General features: G+C 40.0%; 1 protein-coding gene across 1 annotated transcript in view; it reads right to left on the bottom strand.

Annotated features, from left to right (window-relative positions):
* CDC42BPB (CDC42 binding protein kinase beta) overlaps positions 1 to 18,484 on the bottom strand; it is a gene marked incomplete at its 5' end in the record, with an annotated part of 99,406 nt that overhangs the window by 67,761 nt on the left and 13,161 nt on the right. The window contains 1 exon segment of the mRNA XM_082485783.1: positions 1,751 to 1,842. Within this exon segment, the coding sequence (XP_082341909.1) occupies positions 1,751 to 1,842 (92 nt within the window).

The following is an 18,484-nucleotide window of genomic DNA, read 5'->3' as shown; positions in this document are numbered from 1 at the left end:
TCCTAATGGAGAGGTAGACAGTTACCTATTACTGTCTTGATTCTCTAGGTCTTTTATCTACTTGTAAACCTCTCTGCTCAGACCTCTTTTCTGGACTTAATTTGTAGCTTTCAGCCCTTCCTTAGACTTATCAAATTTTTTCCCCATCAAACTCTTTTGCAGTAAGTTTTCTCTCTAAAAGCCATGTTCAAATAATACATGCCAGAGAAAAACAAACTCTCAAGTGAAACAACCAACTGATTCTCATGCAGTATTTCCATTACCCTAAGATAACACTTCCTTTTTTGTAACAAATGTTGCAACTCATCAAGTTCAACATACACTAGAAAGTGAACTTTTGTCTTCTAGGTCAAGATGCTACTATCGATCTGGACATTTCACTTAAAACGCTGAAGTTCTTTGAGGAGCTATGCTCACAATGACTACAAGTGAACTACATGTTACCTCTTCACATCATTAGAGGGTGGTACAGATGAAGAGATGCACTTGAAACGTTCATTCGTCTTAGGTGCTCACTTTCCTTAAAAGCAGTCCTTGAAGTAGCTTAAAATTATGTGGAAATGAAGCTATTACGTCACCCACCATAATGTGCACACGCACATAGAAACCTCATTACTTTCTGAACCCAGGTTGAGTAGGGTCCTGACATTTTTTCTACCTCAGTTTCTGGTCTGCCTGCAATACCTCTGTCCCACAATCAAACCCTATGTGAAAGGGTACGACATGTCCAGGGCACACTATTCTTGGAAGGAAAGCCCGGCATTGCATACAGTCCTGCTCTCTCTGGAGACAACACTAGATGAAGATAAGGAAGCCCAGCCTTGGCCACTGGCAGCAGAAGCTGTAACCGAGCGCTAATGGGCTGAAGTGGGCCACTAATGGCTGTCATTACATTTGACTTCAGCGTGGCACTACTTAAAAGAAGCTTCCTGAAAGAAATCTAAGGTGTTTTTTTACTTCTAGAAATTCTCTAGCTAATAACATCTTTTGCTGACAGCTATGTCTTTAGTTATGTGTGCTTAACTGCTGAAAGGATTGTCTTTGAGGTTCTCCAGAAGTCTCAGGTATCCTATGCGTACTGGAGGGGACATGCTCATGACTGCTTTGCCAGTGGCAAGCCCTATCAGACTTCTGTGACTGATGAGACTTTCATCAAGCATATTAAGAAGTGAAGCTTCAGTCCAGGGTCCTGGGACTGGCGAGTCCTCAAAACACAAGGCGTTCCTATCATCCCAGCATGATTCAACTTGCTGTCCAAAAAAACAGATCCAGCAGCCTTTGATCTTCAAAGATGACAGGGAACAGCCTTTGAGGCAGCCAAATGCGTCTTTCTGCATTACCAGATTGCTACAGAGACAGGCAGATGGGTGGAGCAGCCTCCGCGTTCCTACCATCGAAGCAGCCCAGTTCTGTGTTAAATTATAGCAGCGCAGAAGAGTACATATGGCAAGTGGGGGAAGAGATCCCAAATTCAGCTGTGCAGCTGCTAGGTGGGACCACCCTGTTCATATACACATTGAAGAGACACTTGCTTTGCTACACTGAGGTCAGAATAAGCCAGTCACAAAAATGGCAGAACTGTGCTTCAAAGGGACCTTTCACTAGTACCTATCCCACATTTGGAAGCATTTTAACACATCTGTGCAAATCTTTTGTCTTTAGCACAAGGACAGGTCAACTGCAGCGAGAAATCAGATGCACAAGTGATGAATGTCACGTTAGTACACCTGGGAGTAAAAAAATCTCTTACCTCACCAAATGCGCCTCTTCCAATCACTTTTATAATTTCAAAGTCATCTCGATGGAGTTGCATTTCCTTTACCAATTTTGTAAATGGTCTTGCTGTTTAGGGGAAGAAAAAAAAAAGAAAAGGAATGTTCAATTATCAAGAGAAATATTGTAAACCAAAATATTCAATAAACCAGAGGTCAAAAATACTTGTTGCACACCCAGTGCACTTTTTCAACTCCTATTAGAACTACAGAAAGAAAAAAATATTAACTACACTAAGCATTATTACACTGAGAATTTTTTAAAAAGTTCAGTCCTATGATTGATTCTGCCTCGTTGCCATTGAGTAAAGAGCAAAGAAGTCTTTCAGAAGGATTCCCCTCCCCCTCCCCCACCTTTCTTTAAGGTTTCATGAATCAGTGAAAGACCATGTGAAAGCTGAAGAGCTCATTCATTATTGGTAAACTCTAGAGAAAATCCATCCTATCCTTTAGCCACAAGAATAATTCTCTTCTTAAGCAGACTTCAGCTTTACTCTTTATTATTTCAGCTAGTACCAGCTAAAGCTTTAACAACCCACTCTCAGGAGACAGCTGTCTCGACTCAATAGCAATGAAATATTTTTCTACAAGAACTATGGCTAATTTAAGATTTCTACTTTGAACTTTATTTTCTGTTAAGTAACATTCGCCAGATCTCAATTAGACCAAGTAGCAAAGGGCTGCAGCCTAAATGTGTCCAGCAATTAACTAACCTACACTTACTTCCTCCTGGCGGTCCCGCTGGACTCAATGTATCGTCTCAAAATATCTGGTTGATAAATTCCACTATACCAGCAAATCCCATCAATATTCTCCTCTCCGGTTCCTATTCAGAGTATTTTATTTATTTCTAGCATATCACAGGATGAAGATCACTGTTTGGATACAGCATTTGTTACAATTCACTGCCCTGATTATGAAGATCAAACCAATAAGGAAAAACAGTGGCACAAGCTAAACTGCACAAAGGCAAGTATGATGTCTACAAAGATGCTTACACTTGTGGCACATAAAAAAAATATATATTGTTCTTCTCCACCTCATCACAAACATTATTAGAATAAAAAGATTGAAGTTTTTAAACAGTTGCATTTTTTCCATTTGCAATTGAATAAAACATCACAGAACTGCTACTTGTAATTCAGCTCAGACCCCTGTTTTACCTCACCTTACATTATGATTAAGCTAATGAGTTACAAGCCAAACAGAATTCCTACAAGAGGGGTCACTTCCTTCACAAAGTATTTTAGACACTAACACAAACAAGCCAACCCTTACAAACACACAGAAGATACAGAAGTCTGAACTGGAGATCACAGACTTCAGTATGAAATCTAACCAAGAAAGCCTGAAAACCTCTCAGCAAAAGTTCACGTAACAGCTAATAAAATGAAGAAATAGCTGTACTGAAGAATAGCCATGCTGCTGCATGACTCTCAGGGAGAGATGTTACTGAAAAGGTTTCCTCCACAAATAATACCTCTTTCACTGGATGTTTCTTGTTTATCCAAAGTACGAAATTTAAGAATGAGACCAGATTTTCTGCTAGATTCCCCCTTTCAGCTGGGCAGAAAGGCCTACCGCAGTCTCCCCCACCAGAAGCCCATTGAGACTAATCATCCCCAAACCCAAAACTGTTTCTAACAAATTTACCCAGCAAAACCAACTCAAATGATTTGAGACCTATACCAGTCCAGTCAGACATCTATACAAGTAAATACCACTGCCAATGGCTGTGATATATATGAATTACTTTGCAAGGTCCTCCTGCCTCCTTCCTTTCCCATCAAATCAGGACAGGTTGAGGAAATGCAACTACAGATAAGAAAGAAAGGTGAAAGTTCTATTATCAAGTTATGGCTTGCTACTACAGAATGCAGGTCATTAGAATAATTTTGCATAACATTAGCTTCTATTGTTAAAATTCAAGGGGAGGGGAAATGAAATCCAGCAGTTTTACTTGGGATAAAAAAAAAAAAAGTCTTGGGTTTGTAAGAACCAAATTTTAGCAATAATCCTAGTCAGTAAACAGAATACCGAAATAATTGGTTTAAATATTTATAAAAACCCCTGCTGCTGTAAATTGATCACAAGCAATTTTCAAAGTGGGAAGACACAAACCTACACAAGTTTAAGCTGCCATGTACGCTTAAAAAAAAATAAATCCTTTTTTCTTACAGTTTTTTGTATTTTGTCAACTGGTTACAAAATATTTTATTATTTTATCAACGGTTTTCCTTGAAGTGCATCAAACTTCACCTTGCTAAAATTGCAATTTGGTTTAGAAATGCATTAAGTTGTAATAAAGCAAGTGAATTCAATTAGTCTTATATTTTAAGAGATATTTATTATGTAGCAAGCAGTGCACACACTTAAATTTGCGTAAACAGAAGAAATAGTGGCTGCAGAGAAGGGCATTAATGCTATCTTTCCAGGAATTGTATCCTTCACGGAGGAAGGATTAGCAGACCTCATTCTCTACCACCATTTCAATTCAAAAATTCAAGCAGATCGGTCCTGCTTTTTCCATCTCAATTAGTCAACTGAAGCACTACATATTAAAATGAAAAAAGTATTCCCTACTAAAGGGAAGTTACTATTTTCTACAAGCTACTTGTGCACTTAACTAATGTTGGCTTTTAGTATTTAGCAGGTGTTGGTGTTCAGAAACGCTTCAGTGCTCTCTCTTGGAAAGCTAAGGACCAAATGTGACTTTTTGGATGTATGGAAAATTTTTGAATTGGATAGTACTTCCCCTGAAATGGAAAAATTCAAGTCTTTGTCAAGGTATCTAAGATTCCTTAAAAGTAAGTCAAATTTGAAAATAAAACCTAATATCCACAGAATCGCATCATCACAGACACTACAACAGACGTTACACAGCAGATCAGAGCTCAGAGGAAGCAACACACCAGTAATTCATTTAAATTTATATTTACTTTATTGGCATCCTGTTTATACCAGGATGTCACCTGCTGCTTTTAAGTACTAGATTGCACGATTTTTACCTTTTAGTAAGTTAAATAAAAAAATACTTCCAAATTGCTTTTCTGCTCCCCCCGCCAGGAGGCTGCTGTTCCTCAACCCTCTCATGCCCAGATCAGTAGCACGCACAGAACTGGCAAAACTGAGTGAGCAGAAACTTGCACCTATAAGTATCAGAGAGCCGTGGTTGCTGTGCTTGCCAGAGTGATGCCAAGGGATATACCCACCACTAGGTAACTGGTAAAAAGCTCCAGCTTCTCCTTTTACATGTCACTATTTTATACACAGGGAACCCAAAGCGAACTTCTCTCGTTACGCTGGAATGAATAATTACACTTTACTGATTAGTTTTGATCACGATATTAAAAGCAGGACTCATGACTTGGAGTTGATTTAATACTTCATGAAAGTATTTAATCCTGGCAAACAGAAGCATTAGCTGTACTGGGGGTTTTGTTGGCAGTGATTACTGAATTTTGTTATATATACTGTCGTCAGGGTAACATTAGCTGAGAGTAATTGCAAGAGTTTGTTTATTCAGGACTGTGAGGATGTAATCAGAATTTGGGATAGGCATTCTACATCTAATATATTTGTATGCATTGCTACTTTTTCTCTCAAGCTGATTTTGTATTATTGTACTCACCCTTGTTTGGAAGAAGGGTGTTCTCCATAAGGCCATATAAGAAAAAAAAAACAATTTTAAGAAGCCAAAAAAAGTATGCTCTCAAGAATATAATACAAAACAATGACAGTGATTGTTTTGATCAATATTCATAAAGGGGAATGAAATGCCAGCATTTGTTTCTTCATCAAAAAAACAGGGTATGTATGAAAGACAATTCTCCACCCACTAATTCTATTCCAATCCTATTCTCCTCTTCCCCTGATAGATGGGACTAGGATATTATGTTTGCACAAAAAGGAAACATCAATTTGAATAATTTGAAAACATAATTTGAAGCACCGTCATAGGTAAATAGGTTTGTGATTTAGGTTTGTGAGCTGCTGCATCTACACTGCAGTCAATTTGTATTATGCCAAAAGAAACGTGAAGACTGTTTCAGAATGACTAAAAGCTGCGGGAAATGCCAGTGGAGGCGATCTGACACGGCAGATTGGGCACACTGCACTGCTAGCCCAGGAACTGCATGCCAGCTTCTGCCAAGGTCAGAAGTATACGTCAAACTTCCTCTAATTTCTGAAAGCAGGTCAGGGAAGGGTGTATTGTCAACATCACCCTCAAAAAATAATAGGACAACTTTTGCCAAGCTAGAATGTGGTTAAAAATGAGAAGTGTTGAGATGTGTTTCGGATTTTTACTTTCTGTTCAGATCCTGAACCATTCAATTTATGTCAATAATTTTCTATCTGGAATCACAGAAGATAGCACCTCTACATTACAGGGGACAAGAGACTACCTGCTGGTTTTATGATTACTAGTGCTTCAGTGGTGGAGTTACCCAATGGTTCTAATTTGAGGACTCCTGAGTATTTTGTTTGGCAGTGCAAGTTTCCAGAAATTCAAAGTCACAAAAATCACTGAGTCGAAGCTGCCAAATGTTCAAGAACATCTGATGTTTTGTATCATTGGCAGCTTCAAGTTTTAAATAAATGTGACAACTGCAAGAAAATAATACACAGACTTACGGGTCTCTTTCAACAATTCAGGTTGAAAAGGACCTCAGGAGGTCTCTAGTCCAACCTCCTGCCAAATCACAGTCAATACTGATTTCAGACCAGGTTACTCGGGGTTTTGCCTGGTCAGGTCTCAAAAACTTCAACGGATGGAGTCTCCGTGGCCTCTCTGGACAACCTATTCACATACTGGACTGCCCTGAACCAGAGAGTTTCACAGTTCAGAACTGATCTTGTCAGTGATTTGGGGTTTAAGTCATTATATAACATGATGATAACATTCATGTAGATCTACCCAGAAGGTACTTCCAAACTGTTTGGTCATACAGAAATTCATCTGCCACCACGCTCCCTTTATCTACTCATCCACTTTACAAAACATTGTGGTAGGAAACTATGCGAATTGCAAAATATTAATGTCAGGGAAACAACAAAATGACGCAGATAATTGTCCATGGAGCCATACTCCCACCAGGCAGATCCAATATTTTATTTAAGATGTTTTCTTTGGAGGAAGAACATGAAAGAACAGCGAGTTTTACCATTTCTCTCAACCATCCCTCTCAACTTACATTCTAGAAATCAAGTAACTTGTTTGCCCTTTGTGCACCCTTTTCAAAGAAACAGCATTCCTGTGATATTGCTACTAAAACAGTAGGCTGACAGGTTTAACAAGTTAGTGCTTGTATACATGTCTTGGGAGATACCCACACCCAGGTAGCCCCAACCTGCTTACTTGGGTGATAAATACCTGTTACAACCCACACTTTTGAGTTCTTTAGAAGAAAAGTACCCACACTTCTTTAGAAGTACAATCCTCTCACTACTTGACTGTGAAGCGTTCCCTGTATTTTGGAAGTGTAATTTTTTGTGAAGTCTTCCATTCTTCATTGACTGCAGTCTTAATTTTTTCCAGTTACAGACCCTTGCCTCCCTTTTCCTGTGCTGCCCTGCTTCCTCTTTCCGTCCATCCAATGAACGCCTTTTTTTCAGCCTGGTTTCCTAAGGAAATAAGGTGTGGGTGATCACACTCTTTGGCAGTCTGAGTCCATTAGCCCTGCCCGGTACCTTTTGATCCCAGTGAAGATCTTTACTATCCCCTTTCCCAAATTTCAACCGAAGCTTGGTACCCAAAGATACCAAGCTGCTACAAGTTTTATAAAAAAAAAAAAAAAAAAAAAAAGGCAGTGAATAGGAAGGACACCCACAGTACCATCTCCACCGAGGAAGAGGCTGCAGCAGGAATATAGCAATCTTCAGCTTAGCTGGGTAACCAGCACATACTAAGGTGCAGAGCAGACATACCTTGCTGTCCCTAGCCATGGAGGGACACTAGAGCGACACTGAGACAGAAGAGGGAAGAAAGGAAGCGTACAGCAGAAAAGGGAAAGTGGTGGGAAGGGCAGGGGGTTATTCCACTGAGCCCAGTAAAGGCGGTAGATCCCAATTCTACGGCAAGCCAAATTTCAGCAAAGTTCAGGTGACACATGTTGCGTTCTCCAACACCGTTTCTGCTGGGCTTTTCACTTCTGCCATGCCCTCCTCCTGCTTTTATAATGCATGTTATATACACATACACACGCACACTTCACTTGCTCTGTCTGCCTCTTACTCAGTGATCTCATTCTTCATCATTCATCAACATCCATTAGACAAATACATTCAGTGGTGCAAGACTTCAGTTATCATTACAACGAATGCAAGCTCCACCGGGTTAAAAACCTGAGAACCTGGTTACCAATTCCAAACCACTTACAGCTCTTCCAGAGCAGCCTCCTGACATGGGACACAGCTTCACAGGCTGTCAGAGCCCCCTCTACCCCCCGAGCAAGGACATCCACAGTTTTATAGTGCCCAGTTAGTCAGTACTTTCTAACTTTAAGATGTCCTCTTCTAACAGTATTTATCTGAACTGCAATCACAGCAGAAACAGACACATACACTAATACAACATCAAGAAAGTCTGAATCTTCTTGAGGCTGACTGCCAGTATTTTTCAATAGAATTAATAACTGTTAACTGAGATTAAAGATTGTATGGTGTACTTAATCTGATACACAAATGCTTTTTAAAAAAAAACAACACAATTCTGAAGAAGTAGCACACAGACATATCCATTTGCAGTTACGATTACAGATTTTGCTTCATTTTATGAATGCCTTCTGACATATGCAACATAGAGCAGCTCACCACTTTCAATCAGATATCTTACTGGCACTTAACAGAACTATGAGTTTGGACAAGATTCGGATCATATAATTACATGTGAAATCATCAAAGGTTTAAAAGGATAAAACCATCCTTACTTTTAGGCATAAACCAAGACTGAGGGCTCACAGATTCTGCATTTTGCTCCACAAGTAGGTTTATCAGTTACAGAAGAACTGATCCTGGCATTTAGAATTTGTATACCAGTTTGCAATAACCGCATGACAAATTTATCACCATGCTAAAGGGTAACTGCATCAGGAAGTGTTTCGAAAAAAAGATACTGAATAGCAGTTCTGGTGCTGATCCTATTAGCATCGCTGAATTTGCCAGCGGAAGAGCAGGCATTTACCTTGAAACATCATCCACACTCGCTATTATTCACTAAGCACGCTTTTTGTGTGGCAAGTCCCAAAAGCAAGTACCACACAGAAGGACTCAATCCGCAGCAATATGCTACTATTTGCCAGCTCGCTGATGAATGTTACCACAAATACTTAATAGCTGGCTATCTGCCTAACTAGTCCATTCACCACTGTTCATGCTTACAATGAAAGGACACCAAAGACAATACTCAAGATTTGTACAGACAAGTACTGAGGAACACGCAGATGGTTCTGAGCAGTCCAAGCGACAAAATGCATTGCCAATTTAACTCCCGCCAAAGCCACCATGCTTCTCTGAGAACTAGACAGCAACAGAGTTCTAGCAGGTGAGAGGAAGTAAGTGTCGGCTCACGTATGCAAGAACAAGCACCAAATGACTATTTGCTGTACTCATATATAAAAAAAGACAGTAACTTACCTATGGAAAAATAATGGTGAGGTAAAATAAAACCCACATGCTGATCAGACCTAAAAGTAATGGCATAGGCTAATGCTACAATGGATGCAAGTACAAGGGAGAGGAAACTTACATCCAAGACCTAACAGAGGAGGAAGCTCACTGCCCAATTTCTCATCTTCATGTTGTGTTACTGTCATGGAATGACCCACAATGTAGGAAATTACAACTTTGTCTCTAGAACCAATTCAGGCAGGGTTTGTCTGTTGGGTTTTTTTTGTTGGTTTTTTTTGTTGTTGTTGTGGTTTTTGTTTTTTGGGTTTTTTTAATACCAAAGTTGATCTTGGATGATGGAACTGTTACTACTAAGACTGAAGAAAAAGCATGAGTGTGAATTTCATTTGGGAAACCCAGAAGTGACTTACCAAGCTTAATGCAGCTTCACAAACCATAACATTTTAGCATACAGCTATCAGGACATAGAGTGTTTTAAACAGGATGACACATTCTGAACAAGAAAACCCACACCTTTATGAGTACTAACCAGGGCATTTCAAAAAAAACACTCAGCAGCTTGAGATTAAGTTCTAGCCCAACTCTCACAGCAGAATTAAGAAAGCCCCTTGAGAAACTGTGCTCCTGACCACACTGGTCTGTAGTCCAGTTTTTCATACCTCTTTCCAACTTGTCACATTTGTTTGGGTGAGGGAAAGCCGTCATGCCTCTCTAACTCTTCCCTAAAGTTCCATCTCTTTCAGTAGACTTCATACCCAGCCCAGAATCATATGCACATCAAATCATATACAGGCTCTCTGAACTACAGATTTTCCCTGGGACTGACTGATATCCCAGACACTTGAGACAACTGAATGGGGAGCTACAAGACCACTTTAATCCAGGAAATCCATTCTGCTGCCGAAAGAGTTCCTCCTTGTTCCTTCCCACCACACTCCACTCTATTGTCTGGATCATCATGAGCGTTCATGTGGTACGTCAAACCAGGAAACACTTCCAGGCGAAAGCTAACTTGTCTATCCCATCCCCTCCCACCAAACCATTCACCCAATGTGACTCACATACAGCTGTGACATTGGAGCCCCAGCCCAAGGCAGGCAGCAGGATGAGGCTGGAGAAGGGCAAAATGGCCTTTTTTGGAACTGATGTGGATCTGCCTCAGACTGCAGCGAGCATGGAAGCGCTACACAAGAGTCTGTTTCTAGCCAGCCTATAGCACATTAGGACAGGGTCTTCCAAGACACATCTTAAAACACTGTACGAAACACATGGCAACAACCACCACAGAATACAATCTCTGTTCAATATAGCTTTATTTGTACCTGAATTTTTCTGTATTCCTAGTCCATGGCCAGATTTTGCAGGTGTTGGAGGGGGCATTTAAGCCACAGCAAATGGCGATCACTTAATGAAGTACATCAGTAATGGAAAAAATGTTTCAGGCTTCTACATGAATCACTCGTTCCAAGCAGTAAAATCTCAATGATTCAATTGCTTTCATTCCATAACTAAGTTGTAAATATTGCTAAAATCCACTGTTTTTACTGCACAATGAATAATCTAAATAGCAGAGTTAATAATATTTTTGTAGAATAGTTGGACAATGACGACTGCTCAGAAAAAACCCTTTACTATTGTCACTTATTTTTCAGATAGTTTCAAACTAGAGATGAGGAAAACCTCAAATTTGAGCTCACCCAAATTTCAGACATATGAATGAATCTAAATTTCATCAGACCCAGCACCTCTTGCACACCCTGCTAAGAAATAAACAATTCAAATCTGATGACCACACTGTGCTGATATAAGCTTACGTACACTTACATTAATTAAGAAGCCACCACTTACATCATCAATGTATGAGCAAAGTTCGAGTTTCTGACTGCATGCTTTATTTCACCTTAAAAGTAAAACTTAGCAAGACAAGCAGCACAACTGTTTTATGAATTATTTACAGTAAATGCACATCTTTTGTTTTCTCCAGATATATGCAAGATGTTCTCTCAAGTTAACTAAAAACTTAATACCTGCATTATGTAATAGAACAATTCATACTTTACATCAGCACTATATTTACCACATGCCACCTCCTTTATTTTAAAGTTTAGAGGCTTCTATTAATAAGCTCTTCTTGACAAAGCACCCTACACAAATGCACCTACGTGACAGGAGAGAAATCCACCTTGGAAGGTATCCCTTTTCTCTGCTTATACATTTAGAGCGAAGTAAAGATGTAGTTCAAAGATATAAGCGAGGGGGATCCCTGTGATGAGAGGGGCAGTTCCCCAGATCTGCTCTCTTCCTTGCGTCAGCTTTAACAAATTCAGCTGGTATCACCTCGCTGACCTGATCCTGCTCACTAAACAAGCAGAAACCCACCTACCAAGACACACAATGCACCTATCACCTTCTAGCCTAAAAAACTGAATTATCGTCGCTGAAGGGTTGGGAGAGGCTGCTAGAGCAGCGCAAGCAAAGAACGGTAAAGGAGCGCAGCTCTTTTTCAGAGGCCATCATCTTAAGTAGTGCAGACAAAGGCGACATGAACTGCCCATGCAATGACCTTCACAGCACTCTAGCTGCTGCAGAGGTGACTTGCCTTGGTGCCACCACCCAGGCAGCTGCATGGAAAGTTGGGTAAGGGAGCAGAGTCAAATGACAATTAGCTTTTTCGTGATACTTCAGTTCTGAGCCAGATCACTGCGATAAACCAGGAAATATAAGACTAAGGTGATGGGCCATTAGATCAGCTTACAGTGCCACAGAACTGCACCTGTTTTTTTGGGGTTTTTTTTTGATGGCTGTCATGGTTTTGGCTGGAAGTGCACAAAAAAGTTGGAAGGGGACACAGCTGGGACAGCTGACCCCAACTGACCAGAGGGATATTCCACACCACAGGACATCGTGCTTAGCATATAAAGCTGGGAGAAGAAGGAGGAAGGGAAGAACATTCAGAGTTATGGCATTTGTCTTCCCAAGTAATCATTACGTGTGATGGAGCCCTACTTCCCTGGAGATGGCTGAACACCTGCCTGCCGATGGGAAGTGGTGAATTAATTCCTTGTTTTGCTTTACCTATTAGACTGTCTTTATCTCAACCCACAAGTTTTCTCACTTTTACCCTTCTGATTCTCTCTCCCATCCCACCAGTGGAGGAGTGGGCGAGCGGCTGTGACGTCCTAGGGGCTGACTGGGGTTAAGCCACAACAATGGCTCAAGGCAGCAACACTGTGCCTATAAATACCCTAATCTGTTTTTCAATTTCAAGAGTTCAGATCACAACAGCTACTTTAAGCAGAGGTGTGTCACGTCTTTCTCTTCACTCCATTTCCTTTTAAATGGCAGCGGGCAGCAGGACATTTTCTCAGACATTACTCACCCTATTTCAGAACTTCCCTGGAGCTCCAGATCTAATTAAAAGGTCAATGAAAGTCAGATTTTTGCCTTAGGAAAAGGCCACAAAGACATGCAACAAGCAATTACTGTAACCAGGCACTAGAATATTTGGAGTAGCTCAGGTTACTCAGAAGCAGAGAAGAGGGGGATTGTCTTTAAATCTGCAGAGAATACCAACAAGTCCCATGCTAAGATTTGCTCCACATTACAGTGGAAGGCTCATAGTCGCTTTTTTTATTATGAATACTTTCACTTCTTCAGTTCCTTCTATAGACCAGGAACTCTAGAACCAGAGCCATTCTGCCTTGCTCTGCTCCTTCCCATGCCCCTGGCTGATGAGGAAGACCATTTACAGCAGCACTATTTTCACTGACTCAAAAAGTGCTGAAAGTCCCTACCACCATTACACAGGGCAAGCAGGGAATCAGGAGCACGGTCAGCCATCCGGAACAGAAAATCCCTGGGTTTTGGGGTATTCAGAAGGCAAGCGCATCTCCAGAGGGCAGAATCCTTCCTGACACTTACTTGCTCAGAAAGGGTGTAAAAAGACTAGAAAGGGAAGAGAAATACATCTCTCAGCCTTCCAAGGTGTGATGAAAACTCCATCCGGATTAAAAAAAAAACCCACCATGCTTCAAATTTCACTATGCAACTTTTCCTTTATGTTTGACACTGACTCAGCACGTTTCAAAATTTGCCTCTATCTATTCCCAGGCTTTCCATATGCTACAGTTGATATTTAAATTTAAAAAGGAAAGTCTAGATTTTGCAGGGGGAAAAGTTAATCTACTGGAAATCTATAAGGAGATCCTAAACCTAGCCTGTCCTGGTTTGGCCTCAGCCAGCATCAAAGAACCACGCAGCCGCTCGCTCAACTCCCACAGCCGTGGGAAAAATCGGCAGAAAATGGCAAAACTCGTGGGTTGAAATAGTGTAATTTAACAGAACAGCCAAAGGGAAGAAGAAAGAAAAACAATAACACCGATAAAGGAGTATAAGGACGCGATTACAGTACCGCCGCGCAGCGCACCGACCGGACCCGCCCCGCCGCAGCCCGCCCCCGGGTGGCGACTGCCCCCCCGCCCCGGGCTAGCGCCTCTTATAGCCCGGGCGCGGGTCACGTGGTATGGAATCCCTGCCTCCCCTGCCGGCTCCTTGGGGGAATTAACCCCATCCCTGCCGGAACCAGGACGTAGCCTTAGATGTAGATTTCTAGAAATGGAATCAAATGGTGTGGTACATGGGTCATTAGCAGTACAGTTTTTTTTTAAAAAGTGCTCAGGGCTCAAAGAAAAGCTAAAAATTGTCATTACTAAGAAATAAACCAAGAAGCCCGCAGAATTCTGTTTTAGAACATTGCCCATTTAAGTTATCAGTTTGCTAAACAGCATCAACTAATCATTCTGAAGTTTCAAACTGACCAAGATCGTAACACTTGCTATTAAATAAGAATAAAAATCCATCTAAAACTTGCTCGGAAACTGCGTTTTTTTAATACACATTGAATAGCTCTGAAAAAAAAAAAAAAACGAACACCACCATTTTGGATAATGATAATTCGGAATATTAGCCACGTGACAGTTTATACATGCTCAAATTTTTAAACTGCCCTTTAAATCAGATAGTCATCCTTATGGCAGTCAAATCCTGGAACAGTTAAGAGTGAATTTTTAAAATCCAACTGATCTAGAGCACAAGTAAAGAGTTTTAACATCACATGTGTATGCAAAGCATAAGGAACAAGAATCTAAAAACAGAACACTATGCCTTTTCCTACAGACATTTCCAAGTCTCCAAGCATTATAAATTCAGCTTTCTCTGGTGCAGTCAGGATGGAGTCCTTCCTTCCTTCTTATTCTGCATTTTTGTCACCCTTTCTTATCTAACTTTTTGCTAATTTACACATAGTACACATATAAGCTCCTTCCCCTTATCTCAGTATTTTGTGTATCAAAGAACACACTTTTGCTTTTATTTAGTATTTTTAGCAGATCTTTTCCTAACATTTTTGCCCTGATATCTTTCAGAAATTCTTAAATCCAGTTTCTGGATCATGATTTTAGACAATCAACAGACTGCCAGCCCACATGACACACTGTTTAATGAACATGCTTCTAGGCATTCCCAAACCTCCTGGAAGCTCATATCCTCCACACTACCATTCCAAACCAGAACGTACCTCCCATTACTGCACACCCCAGTGTGATCAGCAGCAGCCCCAGCTCCTGGGTTCTAGCTTCTTGCTTTCTTGCATATGCTTAAAGCCAGTAGGAAACAAAAATCTGTTCATTGTCCTTAGCTGATACCAAAATTACTGCCATTAAAATATGAAAAGTATTTCAATCATTACTCTCAGTTGTAAACACCACATACGTCACACCTTTACATCTCGCTCCTCAGCTTTTCAAGGTGGTCATATCAAGTGAGGATCACCCCAACAAGTTTTTAGATCAGATGCAGTATCTGAGAGAACATTCTGCTTTTAAGCTTATCGTTTTAAACACAACTTCTCAGTTTTGTACACTCCTCTACTTGAATTTAAGAGTAAGATTATCCACATGCTGTCTTTGTTTAATGAGTTCTACATCCATAATCCTTGTGCCGTAAGATTTATTTCCATGCATTTAAGTAGAGAATTCCTTTTCCTTCCTCATTTACAACCCATCTTGACCGGTATGTTGATTTGAAAACAGAAAATCAAGCATCAGGACATTCAGAACAAGCTTGTAGTAGGCTGGCAATCTCAAATCTTCATCTATACCTCAGGCTCCATTCTGTTGGCTTCCAACCCTTTCCTGTACTTATACTTGGAAATAACAACTAAACGTTTGGATGCTCCAGTATAACACCAGGGTGAGCACCTGCATGCCAGTACAGATGCTGCTGGAAAACCCTACGAGCGCAAATGTGCTTCTAAAACTTTCCCTTTTCAGAGTAGAAACCTATGAAGATGTATTAATTTCCTTCCAGAAATCTTTTGACACAGTACATGCCCTCTGAGGAGACCACAAGCAGAAGATGAGAGCACAGGCAGAAGAACAAGGAATTTCTGCCAATCTTCAAAATATTTGAAGCTGCTGCAGTGTAACTGCAAACTAGTAAAGGTGCTGAAGTCAACTATTTAGAGAAAAGCCAAGTGGCTGCCTTTCTACTTACTTATACATCATTTTAGCTATACCTCATTCCTTTCTCCTCTTTTTCCACACAGAATTTAGTATTTTCCTTTACTAATTTATCTCCGATGTCATCTAAGTAAACCTTGGCTACTTTTCCCATTCAGTGATTGGTTTAGCTCTTAAGTAATATTTTCCACTTGCTTTGACTCACTTCAAAAAAACATTCAGTCCCAAACCACAATCTTTAAGGACTGTCAAACTTTTCATCCTTGATACTGTAGTTGAGACGCGGTAGTTTCACTTTTGATGCTAGTACTGCAGAGCTGGGGCTCTGTAATCCTTTTGTTCCATAAACTTCTTTGCAACTTGCTAATGGAAGGAAGTCTGGAAAAGATGTAATCTTCTCTTTACTTTTTCATCTCTAAAGATTCTCAATATTTATACCACTTATATTATCTTTTTTTTTTTAATCTAAATGAAAAAGGTGCTCAGGACTGCTTGTTTAGTAACACATCGTTCTATCTTAGGGTTGCCACAGTGAATCCAGCAAGGACATGAATTTTTTTAATCTCTCAGTAGTTTCACGGCCTTTAAAGTAACATGCAAGCTTCAATCTAGTTCAATACAAGCCTGTAGGAATTGTCTCTAAGACAAAGATACCACGCAGCATGGAGGGGAAAGAAGAATGTGCTTATAAAGCTCACGTTTTTGTTGTTCAAATCTTCTGTAAAGGAGTTCAAGTCTTGAAGACTATTTTTCTGAGAACCATTCTAATGCTTATACCCTAACAGCCACGCAATTCCACTTTTATCATTATTTCTTGAAGCTTAACTCCTATTTCCTGCATAATTTGAATTTTAAAACCAAGTTCATAGTAGCATCATTAAAAAAAAAAAAAATCTAGGTCCAGGAAATCTTTAAAAATAATTATCAGGCAGAGCTATATGTTGAACTATTCCACTGTATTATTTGCATGAGCAGCAAGTGCCACTTTGTCGCAATTTCTATTACAGTGCTCAGACTGTGCCCATAGTTACAGGAACAAAAATGTACCTAATTATTTTAAGAAATTTTACAATACCTGAGTAGTTTGTGCACTTGCTGGCAGAAGTTCAGCCCTGACTGTCTGTTCAGCTGTATTTTAAATGAAGGAAAAAAGCCAGGAGTGTTTACAACTGTACTGCATGAAATCAAAATTTAAGAAGTTTGCCTTTTCTGAAGAGCCACTCAATAAGAAATGCATTTTCAAAGAACTAAGAAACCAATTTGGACTCTCATCTTTCCTACGTGAACATATTTTAATACATCGAATTCCCCAAAAATCTAGTAGGATTCTTTCACTTATCACATATGAAAAATTTTCTTCAAATATCATCAGTTCATCTCTCTCCTTCAAAATCTTATTTAATGCAAATTTTAGTAACATAAGCTCAACTTCAGGTTTTCCTTAAAGTACAGGCTACCTGGTACTTCCAGAAGCGATACAGACATCTGGCCTGACCACTGTTCGTAGTGTATTGATCAGTATTTAGGACTTTAAGTGATGCTTTTGCCAGTCTTTTCCAATTCTTGTACCTGCTTATTTGTTATTCCAATGCTGAAAATTTTAATTCAAATATGACTCCTCAACAATCTATTTCTGGACAAGTGTTAAAAGATTACAAGTAGACAGCATTGATTTCCTCTTCCATGAATTGTTATGCACAGCTAAATTTATTTCCTTGCCAATTATTTTTTTTAAACACAAAAGCGATAACTAACACTCTCCACTTAAGTCCCTCAGAAAACGCAGAGGACAGGTTCTTAAGTGTTATATGGGACATGATGGGGGGAGGAAGAGATGACGGCAAGGAGATTGAAGTAAGAAGTAGGTCTTGCCCATGCTTCTCTCTTGCAGAAAGATAATCCATTATCTTCCACCAGCTGTCACCCATTGCAGAGCTCCCCATAGAGCTCTGAAGGTAAATTACTCGAGCACATTTTCCAGTAAGTCTCTGTATTATTTCTTCTGTAGCTATCAAGCATATACTTGAAGTAAGAGCTATTATTACCAATGTGCACAATGACATATTACAGCCACTGATGCAAAAGATCATTGCAGCAATGTGTGCACAAGCACGCATTGCTGTTTCAAAGACATCACTGCAAAGTGCCTTCTCTAAATACAAATAGGAAATAAGAAGTAAAAGGTCTGAATAATGAAACAAAAGAGGAAATTAAGGACATGAGAGGAGGGAGATGATGTTTCTCAGTAACTGCAGGCAGCAAGACTCAGTCTAAAAAAGAAGTTATTGCCATTACTTCCCTATGTTCCCCCCCCCCCCCCGAGGTATCTGCAAAGCGTGCAGGTACCTCCCAAGAGGGAAGCAATACACTATAACTAGAACACAGGGTGAACAACTTCCATACGTCACTAACAAACAAAGCTGAGGGCACACAACCACAGCATCTGAAATAACCAAACAACACTTTGTTCAAAGTTTATTCTGAAAAATCAACACACACTATAAATTGCTCACATACACAGTCCTTGCCCCAGAAGGGCAATGGACCATTACATTATATAGCACT

The sequence above is a fragment of the Vanellus vanellus genome (assembly GCF_965231255.1).
Source record: "Vanellus vanellus genome assembly, chromosome: 6".
Lineage (NCBI taxonomy): Eukaryota > Metazoa > Chordata > Aves > Charadriiformes > Charadriidae > Vanellus > Vanellus vanellus.
The sequence above is the reverse complement of the archived record's forward strand: the minus strand, read 5'-3'. Positions and strand labels throughout refer to the sequence as shown.